This window comes from Papio anubis, unplaced genomic scaffold (genome assembly GCF_008728515.1).
Source record: "Papio anubis isolate 15944 unplaced genomic scaffold, Panubis1.0 scaffold1839, whole genome shotgun sequence".
Lineage (NCBI taxonomy): Eukaryota > Metazoa > Chordata > Mammalia > Primates > Cercopithecidae > Papio > Papio anubis.
In genome coordinates this window covers 1-10,471 of record NW_022161844.1, presented here as the reverse complement: position 1 = coordinate 10,471, position 10,471 = coordinate 1, and the positions used below count along the sequence as shown (strand labels likewise).

The 10,471-nt window shown below is 52.4% G+C and overlaps 1 protein-coding gene across 1 annotated transcript; it reads right to left on the bottom strand.

The window, feature by feature from the left end:
* Positions 1–4,981: 4,981 nt before the first annotated feature.
* HBZ (hemoglobin subunit zeta) lies at positions 4,982–7,017 on the bottom strand. Its single transcript, XM_031661529.1, has 3 exons — positions 6,471–7,017; positions 5,356–5,560; positions 4,982–5,210 (listed from the first exon to the last, which is right to left on the bottom strand). Exons 1-3 carry the CDS (start codon positions 6,563–6,565, stop codon positions 5,118–5,120), a joined length of 393 nt encoding a protein of 130 aa, XP_031517389.1. The 5' UTR covers positions 6,566–7,017; the 3' UTR covers positions 4,982–5,117.
* Between the last annotated feature and the right edge of the window lie 3,454 nt (positions 7,018–10,471).

Here is a 10,471-nt window from a genome sequence, read left to right as displayed (position 1 = left end):
TTTTTTGAGACAGAGTCTTGCACTGTTGCCCAGGCTGGAGTGCAGTGGCGCCATCTTGGTTCACTGCAAACTCTGCCTCCCGGGTTTACGCCATTCTCCTACCTCAGCCTCCCAAGTAGCTGGGACTACAGGCACCCGCCACAACACCCGGCTAATTTTTTTTTTTTAGTAGAGGCAGGGTTTCACCATGTTAGCCAGGAAGGTCTCGATTTCCTGACGTCATGATCCGCCCGCTTCGGCCTCCCAAAGTGCTGGGATTACAGGCGTGAGCCACTGTGCCTGACCCCATTTCCATAATTTTTAATATGTTCACATAATTGTGCAACCATCACCATAATCAATTTTAGAATGTTTTCATCACACCCCAAAAAGCCCCATGCCCACCAGCAGTCATCCTTGTTTCTCCATCTTTGTCTTATTCTTGCAGGATGTTTTTATTTTTTGATAATTTGAATATGTTTCAAAATAAAAGATTATGAAATTATGATATATATGGTATTAGGAACAATAAACTACAGAGTATTAGAGTGTCTTTGCAGTTCTTTTGGTCATAGCCAAGGTACTGTGTTCAGAAGTCACCCGGAACAATTCTTTTTTCTGATTATTATATCACGACATTCTTACATTGGTTCATTTATTTAAGTTGGTTTTCCATTTGGGGGGTTTTATTTTCTCTCTCTCTCTTTTTTTTTTTTTTGAGATGGAGTCTCACTCTGTCACCCAGGCTGGAGTGCCGTGGCACAATCTCGGCTCACTGAAAGCTCCGCCTCCCGGGCTCATGCCATTCTCCTGCCTCAGCCTCCCGAGGAGCTAGGACTACAGGCACCCGCCACTGCGCCCGGCTAATTTTTTTGGTATTTTTAGTAGAGACGGGGTTTCACCGTGGTCTCAATCTCCTGACCTCATGATCTGCGTGCCTCGGCCTCCCAAAGTGCTGGGATTACAGGCGTGAGCCACCATGCCTGGCCCTCTTTTTTTTTTTTTTTTTTTTGGTAATATAGATAAGGTCTCTCTCTGTTGCCCAGGCTGCGGTGCGGTGGTGCAATCATAGCTTACTACAGCCTGGAACTTCTGGGCTCAAGTGATACTTCCCGCCCCCCCCACCTAGCCTCCCAAGTAGCTGGGACTGCAGGTGCACCACCACGTCCAGCTAATTAAAAATATATATATATATTTTTAGTACAGATAAAATCTTGCTATGTTGCCTAGACTGGTCTTGAACTCCCAGGCTCAACTGACCATCCCACCTTGGCCTCCCAAAGTGCTGAGATTCCAGGTGTGAGCCACTGCACCCAGCCACTCTTTTTGTTGTGTTTTGCTTTTTTAGAGACAGAGTACTGCTGTGTCGCTCAGGCTAGAGTGCAGTGGCACAATCATAGTTCACTGTAGACTCCAACGTCTGGGCTCCAGCAATCCTCCAGCCTCAGCCTCCTGAGTAGCTAGCACTGCAGGTGTGAGGTAGGAGGTGGGACTCTGCATGTACTCTGGAGGTCGGGCTCGGACACTGGACCAAATTGAGGACTAGCTAAAACAAGTAGGGCAGAAGCAGCTTTCCATAAGACACGCTCACCAGTGTGCCATGGGAGTTTACCATCGCCCTGGCAACACCCAGAGATTACCACCCCTTTCCATGGCAGTGACTGGACCACCCAGAAGTTACCACACTCATCCTAGAAATTTGTGCATAAACTTTCCCTTAATTTGCATGTAATTAAAGTGGATATAAAGATGAGTGCAGGGCCGGGCGCGGTGGCTCAAGCCTGTAATCCCAGCACTTTGGGAGGCCGAGACGGGCGGATCACGAGGTCAGGAGATCAAGATCATCCTGGCTAACACAGTGAAACCCCGTCTCTACTAAAAAATACAAAAAACTAGCCGGGCGAGGTGGTGGCGTCTGTAGTCCCAGCTACTTGGGAGGCTGAGGCAGGAGAATGGCGTAGACCCGGGAGGCGGAGTTTGCAGTGAGCTGAGATCCGGCCACTGCACTCCAGCCTGGGCGACAGAGCGAGACGCCGTCTCCAAAAAATGAAGAAAGAAAGAAAGAAAAGAAGAAAGAAAGAAAGAAAGAAAGAAAGAAAGAAAGAAAGAAAGAAAGAAAGAAAGAAAGAAAGAAAGAAAGAAAGAAAGAAAGAAAAGAAAGAAGAGTGCAGCAGTGCCTCTGAGCTGCTCTCCTGGGCACACTGCCTATGGGGTACCCCCGCTCTGTAAGGAGCAGTGCTCTGCTGCTGCTGTCTGCTGTGGCTTCAATATCAGTAAGAGTTGCTGTTAAACACCACCAGCTTGCCCTTGATTCCTTCCTGGGCAAAGTCAAGAACCCTCCCAGGCTAACCCCCAATTTGGAGGCTTACCTAACCCGAATCATCTGCTGCCACCATGCCCAGTTAATTTTTTAATCTTTTTGAGACAAGGTCCTGCTGTGTTACGTAGGCTGGCCTCCGACTCTCGGCATCAAGTGATCCTCCAGCCTTGGCCTCCCAAAGTGGTAGGATTACAGGCTTGCGCCACTGGCAAAGCCACTCTTTTTATTTTAATCTTACCAATTTTGTAAATTTTTTTAAAGACAGCGTCTCCCTATGTTGGCCAGGGTGGCCTTCAACTCCTGGCCTCAAGCAATCCTCTCTCCTTCGACTCCCAAAGTGCTAGGACTACAGGTATGAGCCACCATGCCCAGACTGAATTTATTTTTGGTAATGAAAAATATTTACACAATTCAAAGGTGAAAACTAGGAAGAGAGTCACACTTGGAGGAGCTTCCCCTCCTACCCCTGTCCTTCTCTGTCCTTCCACCTTCCCCTCCATCCCTACCTAACTTATTATTTGTATTCATTTCCAGTTTATCCTCCCATGGTTTGTTTTTGCAGAAGTAAGCACATGTGGGCACATACATGTCTGTGCATAAACACCCATGTCCACACACAGCCTCACACATAGTTATGCATATGCTCACATACATGTGCACACACATATTCTTGTTTGCCCTCTGTTCTACCATTGTATACACACCATTCTAACCTCTTTATTTTCATTATTAGAAATTATCCTCACTTTTTTTTTTTTCAGTCGAGTTCTCCATTGTGTGGATATCCTTGATTTTTCCAGTTAGTCCCTGATGATGGACACTTGGGTTTTCAGGTCTTTGGCAAATCAGATGCCCCAGTGGACTTGCGCCCTGGGCTGGGCTCCCTCTGCCCTGGATGAGGGGTGCCCAGTGGAGGAGGGGCCCCTGCAGTCTGATCAAACTCTTGGATTTTTGCCTATCAGGGAGGTGAGACATGGATCTCAATGAGGTTTTATTAACTTGCATTTCTCTTATGAGTGAGGCTCAGCCTCTTTTCCTTTCTCATTTCTGTGAACTGTGATCTGTCTATATCACGTCTGTATCCCCCACTAGATTGTCAGCCCCACCAGGCAGGGGCTTTCTTTATTTCAGCTGCGGTGTCCATAGCCTAGAAACATGGCTAGGCTGTCTTACGCCCAGTAAATGTTTCATTGAGGAATGGAAGAAGGAATGAGTGAACGCAGACGCCCATCACTCCCCTCTTCGTCCTGATCGTTCTGAAATCAGGAAATAGTACACATTCGGGAGAAATAAAGAAGGAAGACCATGGAGGTCCCAGGGAGAGCCGGGGCGGGTGGGCGGCAGCGCTGCTCCCCCTACCGCAAAGGCCTAACTGCACCCCTTTTCCACCACGCCTGGGTGCCGAGTGCCCCCCGCTCCCGCCCCGGGAGCTGCACTTCCCTCTGCTTCTTACAGACCCTGGAGTCGGTGCAAGGATCTCTGCGGCCCAGCCGTGGCCGGGAGACAGCCGGGGCGTCCTCCTCCCGCTCCGCCTCCCCACGCGCCCGCCGCCCAGGGACCACAGAGACCAGGTGGACGCTGCTTCGTTCGTTGGTTTATTGGCGCATTACGCGGTAAGTGGGGCTGGGGAACCTGGAGGGGAGGGGCCGCAGCCTGTCCTGGGGGTCCCGGAGGCGGCGCTCAGCGGTACTTAAGCACATGTGGGCACATACATGTCTGTGCATAAACACCCATCCACACAGCCTCACACATAGTTTATCCATATGCTCACATACATGTGCACACACACATATTCTTGTTTGCCTCTGTTCTACCATTGTATACACACCATTCCTAACCTCTTTATTTTCATTATTAGAAATTATCTCACTTTTTTTTTTTTTCAGTGAGTTCTCCATTGTGTGGATATCCTTGATTTTCCCAGTTAGTCCCTGATGTTGGACACTTGCTTGGGTTTCAGGTCTTTGGCAAATCAGATGCCCCGGACTTAAGCCCTGGGCTGGGCTCCTCTGCCCTGGATGAGGGGTGCCCAGTGGAGGAGGGGGCCCCTGCAGTCTGATCAAACTCTTGGATTTTTTGCCTATCAAGGGAGATTGAGACATGGATCTCAATGAGGTTTGTCCTTGCATTTCTCTTATGAGTGAGGCTCAGCCTCTTTTCCTTTCATTTCTGTGAACTGTGATCTGTATATCACGTCTGTATCCCCACTAGATTGTCAGCCCCACCAGGCAGAGCTTTCTTTATTTCAGCTGCGGTGTCATAGCCTAGAAACATGGCTAGGCTGTCTTAAGCCAATAAATGTTTCATTGAGGAATGGAAGAGGAATGAGTGAACGCAGACGCCCATCACTCCCCTCTTCGTCCCTGATCGTTCTGAAATCAGGGAAATAGTACATTCGGGAGAAATAAAGAAGGAAGACCATGGAGGTCCAGGGAGAGCCAGCAGGGCAGGTGGGCGGCAGCGCTGCTCCCCTACCGCAAAGGCCTAACTGCACCGCTTTTCCACCACGCCTGGGTGCCGAGTGCCCCCGCTCCCGCCCGGGAGCTGCACTGCTTACAGACCCTGGAGTCGGTGCAAGGATCTCACGGCCCAGCGTGGCCGGGAAGCAGCCGGGGCGTCTCCTCCGCTCCGCCTCCCCACGCGCCCACCGCCCGAGGACCACGAGGGGCCGGTGGACGCTGCTTCGTTCGTTGGTTTTATTGGCGCATTACGCGGTAAGTGGGGCTGGGAACCTGGAGGGAAGGGGCCGCAGCCTGTCCTGGGGGTCCCGGAGGCGGCGCTCAGCGGTACTTCTCGGTCAGGACAGAGGATACGACCGCTAGGAACTTGTCCCAGGAGCGGCGTGGGCCTCGGCCGTGAAGTCGGCGGGGAAGCGCGCGGCCAGGGTGACCAGCAGGCAGTGGGACAGGAGCTGGGGGCGGGGCCGGCTCAGTGCGGGGGCGGGGCCTAGCCCGGGCCCCGCCCCTCCTCGCGACCCCGCCCCGCCCCACCCGGCGATCCCGCCCCGCCCCGCCCCGCGACCCCGCCCCGCCCCGCCCGCACCGCGCCCTGCTCACCTTGAAGTTGACCGGGTCCACGCGCAGGACGTAGGCGTGCAGCTCGCTCAGCTTGGACAGGGCGGCGCCGATGTTGTCGATGTTCTTCGCTGCGTCGCCCACGGCGGCCACCACCTTGGAGCCGTGCGCTTGCAGCTGCGCGGACCCCGGGTGCAGGTCGAAGTGCGGGAAGTAGGTCTTGGTCTGCGGGTAGCTGAGGAAGAGCCTGGGACGCGGGGCGGGGGCCGTGAGCTCCCAGCAGCGCTCCCTCCCGCCCACGGCCCCCGCGCCCTGCGGCCCTCTCCGGGCACCAGGACACATCTGCGACCCCGCAGCAGGCCCCAGCCCCTCCTCGCGGTGCCCGGCTGCCTCCCAGGCTGCCCTGTGCTAGAGGCCCCCCAGGTCGCTGCAGCTCCCGGCTCATCGCCCTGCTTCTAACGGGTTCTGTTCGCCTGATCCCCAAGTCCCCGCCCTCCGCCTGCAGCACGCCTGGTGCCCCCAGCCCCTCCACCGTCTCCTGTGGCCACAGGACCTCCCTCCCAGCCCCAGACTGGGTTGCCCGCCACCCCTTCTGCAGGCTCATGACCTCCCAGCAGCGTTCCAGGGAAGGAAAAGCTCCCTGGCCCCTCCCAGGGGATCAGATGCTGGGACTTTGATACTGGGACAGTGGCCTGATCCCAGATGCTGAGATCAGATGCTGAGACTGTAGAGGCTGTAGTGCCCTGGCTGCCCTGTAAGGCCCTTCAGGTCTAGAGCAAAATTTTTCACCCTCTGCTTGTCAGAACCTGGGCCTGTGCCTGCTCAGGTCTCAGTGAGCCCAGATACCTGTGCAACTCCTAATCGTACCCTCCTTACCCTGCCCTCCTCACTGAGAGGGAAGGCTATCTGTCCCCACTGTCCCTTCCCCACTGTCCCCTCCTCACTGTCCTCTCCCCACAGTCCCCTCTCCACTGTCCCCTCCCCATGGTCCCGTCCCCACTGTCCCCTCCCCACTGTCCCCTCCCAATCCCCTCCTCACTGTCCCCTCCCCACCATCCCCTCCCCACCATCCCCTCCCCACCACCCCCTCCCCACCGTCCCCACTCACATACCTGGCCTCCCACCCAGTCCCTCTGGCAGTCCTGCCTGACACTCACCTCTCCAGAGTCTCGGTGCCAATGGTGTCGGCCTGGGTGGAGATCTTGGCCCACATGGACACAATGAGGGTCCTCTCAGTCTTGGTCAGAGACATGGCGGCAGGGTGGGCAGCTGCACTGGAGTTGGGCCTGCTCAGGACTGGCCTTGGTAGTGCTCAGCCCCCAGGTCTCCTTATATCCAGGGAGCTGGGCCCAGCCAGCCTGTGGCCATTGGTCAGGTGAGGGGAGGGGGCTGCTGGGGTGGGGTTTCTTATCAGATCCAGTGACAAAGGGGCCCTCAAGGCCTGGTGCAACTGGGGTTTGGGGGCTATCACTCCTGTTCCTCTCCTGTGGGCTTAGAGGGGGTGTTGGCCAGAGTCTGACCACAGAGTCTAGGAGAGATAGGGGCCCCACCCTCCCAGGAAGTCACTCCTGCATTTGCAGTCCAGTTCTGCACCATCCTTATTCATTTCAGAATCACGACTTGGGGGAAACCACAGGAGCAGGGCCCAGTAAGCAGCCTCCTGGGAACCTGCCCCACAGTCTGCTGACACCGACCTCAGTCAGCCCTGCGCAGCCACATGCCAGTCCCCTTCCCCTTTGTCTCTGGGATTCCTGGGTTTCCTCCGAGAAAGCAAGGGTTCCGTCCACCCAGCGCTGAGGGGAGATGTACTGGGTCTGTCCCCTGACAAGCAGGAGGAGGCAGCAGGTCCGGGGACAAAGGAGAATTCATCTGATCTCATGTGCTAATAGGGATTGCAATATTGCTTTCCATATTAGTTATTGTAACATAATGAGGCAAATATACCTTTTAATTTTTTTTTCTTTTTTTGAGATGGAATCTCAATTTGTCGCACAGGGTGGGTCACAGTGGTGCGATCTCAGCTCACTGCAACTTCTGACTCGCTGGTTCAAGTGATTCTTCCACCTCAGCCTCCCAAGTAGCTGTGATTATAGGCACCCAGCATCATGCTTGGCTAATTTTTGTATTTTTGTAGAGACAGGGTTTCACCATGTTGGCCAGGATGGTCTTGATCTCCTGACCTCCTGATTCATCTACCTCAGCCTCCCAAAGTGCTAGGATTACAGGTGTGAGCCACTGTGCCCGGCCAAGTTTTTTTTTTTTTTTTTTTTTTTTTTTTAGTAGAGAAGGGGTTTCACCATCTTGGCCAGGCTGATCTTGAACTCCTTACCTTGTGATCCACCCGCCTTGGCCTCCCAAAGTGCTGGGATTACAGGCATGAGCCACCACGCCCGGCCAATATCTTTTCAAGTATTTTGCCCATTTTTAAATTGAATGCTTTATTCTCGCACGGATGAATTTTTAGAATTCTGTGTGTCTTCTGGATGCAGTCCCTTGTCAGATATGCAATTTGCAAATGTTTTCTCCTAGTTTGTAGCTTGTTAGTTCGTTCTCTTAACACTGTCTTTTTAGAGCAAAAGTTTTAATAAAGTCTAATTTATCAAAAAATTTTAAATGAAATTTTTTTTTTTGAGCCGGAGTCACTGTCTCAGGCTGGAGTGCAGTGCGGCCTTGATCTCGGCTCACTGCAAGCTCCGCCCCGGGTTCCACGCCATTCTCCAGCCTCAGCCTCCCAAGTAGCTGGGACTGAAATCCCTTCTGTGACCGGCTGGATTTTTGTATTTTTAGTAGAGCGGGGGTTTCACCATGTTAGCCAGGATAGTCTCGATCTCTGACCTGAGAATCCCACCGCCTCGGCCTCCCAGTGGGTTACAGGCTTGAGCCACCCAGCCCGGCCTTTTTTTTTTCTTTTTTGAGATGGAGTCTTGCTCTATCGCCCCGGCTGGAGTGCAGGGGCCTGATCTCAGCTCACTGCAAGCTCCGCCTCCTGGGTTTACAGTGAGCTTGCAGTGAGCCTAGATCGCGCCACTGCACTGTAGCCTGGGAGACAGAGCGAGACTCCGTCTCAAAAAAGTAAGAAAGAAACATAAACAGGCCAGGTGCAGTGGCTCACACCTGTAATCCCAACACTGTGGGAGGCCGAGGCAGGTGGATTGCTTGAGGTCAGAAATTCTAGACCAGTCTGGCCAATATGGTGAAACCCCATCTCTACTAAAAATACAAAAATTAGCCAGGCCTAGCAATGTGCACCTGTAATCCCAGCTACTCGGGAGGCTGCTAAGGCAGGAGAATCGCTTGAACCTGGGAGGCGGAGGTTGCAGTGAGCTGAGATGGGGCCACTGCGCTCCAGTCTGGTGACAGAGCCAGATTACATCTCAAAAAACAAACAGACAAACAAACAAACAAAAAACAAAAGCATATGTCCGTACAAAAGTTTGTGTGTATAATCCCAGCATTTTGAGAGGCCAAGGCAGGCAGATAACCTGAGGTCGGGAGTTTGATGCCAGCCTGGCCAACATGGAGAAACCCCATCTCTACTGAAAATACAAAAATTACCTACTAAAAATACAAAAATTATCGGGTGTGGTGGCACATGCCTGTAATCCCAGGTACTTGGGAGGCTGAGGCAGGAGAATCACTTGAACCCGGGAGGCGAAGTTTGCAGTAAGCCAAGATTGCACCACTGCCCTCCAGCCTGGCTGACAGAACAACACTTCATCTCAAAAAAAAAAAAAAAAGTTTATTTTTGTTAAGTGGATTAAAAAATTTACTACCTTAAAAAAAGTTTGTGGCCAGGGGCGGTGGCTCAGGCCTGTAATCCCAGCACTTTGGGAGGACAAAGCGGGCAGATCACCTGAGATCGGGAGTTTGTGCTCAACCTGGCCCCCATAGTGAAACCCCGTCTCTACTAAAATACAAAAAAAAAAAAAAAAAAAAAAATTAGCCCGGTGTGGTGATGCATGCACTCACCTGTGACCCCAGCTACTTGGGAGGCTGAAGCAGTGGAATCACTTGGCTCACACATGTAATCCTAGCACTTTGAGAGGCCGAGGTGGGCGGATCACCTGAGGTCAGGAGTTTGAGACCAGCCTGGCCAACATGGTGAAACCCTGTCTCTACTAAAAACACAAAAATTAGCCGGGTGTGGTGGCGGGAGCCTGTAATCCCAGCTACTTGGGAAGCTGAGGCAGGAGAATAGCTTGAACCCGGGAGGCAGAGGTTGCAGTGAGCTGAGATCGCGCCATTGCACTCTAGCCTGGGCAACAGAGTGAGACTCCGTTTCCAAAAAAAAAAAACTGTTTGTTTGTATATAATAACATTATTCATATTTGTCAAAAAATAATGTCCATTAACTGTTGAATTGTACAGCATGAATGGGCCTTGGAAACACACTCAGGGAGAGAAGCCAGACACAAAAGGCCATATGTTGTATGATTCCACATACATGACGTGTCCAGAATGGGCAAATCCACAGACACGAAAGTAGATTGGTGGTTCTCTAGTGCTGGCGACATGGGGGCTGTGACTGCTAGTGTATTTAACACATGGGTTTGCTTTTTGGGTAATGAAAATGTTCTAAAATTGACTATGATAATGGTTGCGTAACTGTCAATATACTAAAACCCACTGAATCATACACTTTATTTATTTTTATTTATCTTTTTGAGACGGAGTTTTGCTTTTGTTGCCCAGGCTGGAGTGCAGTGGCGCGATCTTGGCTGACCGCAACCTGTCTCCCGGGTTCAAGCGATTCTCCTGCCTCAGTCTCCCAAGTAGCTGGGATTACAGGCATGAGCCACCACGCCTGGCTAATTTTGTATTTTTAGTAGAGATGAGGTTTCTCCATGTTGGTCAGGCTGGTCTCGAATTCCCAACCTCAAGTGATCTTCCCGCTTTAGCCTCCCAAAGTGCTGGGATCACAGGTGTGAGCCACCGCACCCAGCCTGAATTATACACTTTATTTTTTTTTGAGGCGGATTCTCGCTCTGTCGCCCAGGCTGGAGTGCAGTGGCCGGATCTCAGCTCACTGCAAGCTCCGCCTCCCGGGTTCACGCCATTCTCCGGCCTCAGCCTCCCGAGTAGCTGGGACTACAGGCGCCCGCCACCTCGCCCGGCTAGTTTTTTGTATTTTTCAGTAGAGACGGGGTTTCACCATGTT

Excerpts from the sequence above, each read along its gene's own strand:
- HBZ (XM_031661529.1), bottom strand. The coding sequence starts at position 6,565 with ATGTCTCTGACCAAGACTGAGAGGACCCTCATTGTGTCCATGTGGGCC. Across the intron at positions 5,561-6,470 it reads GGCACCGAGACTCTGGAGAG|GCTCTTCCTCAGCTACCCGC; the intron begins GTGAGTGTCAGG and ends CCCGCGTCCCAG. Across the intron at positions 5,211-5,355 it reads TGGACCCGGTCAACTTCAAG|CTCCTGTCCCACTGCCTGCT; the intron begins GTGAGCAGGGCG and ends CCCCGCCCCCAG.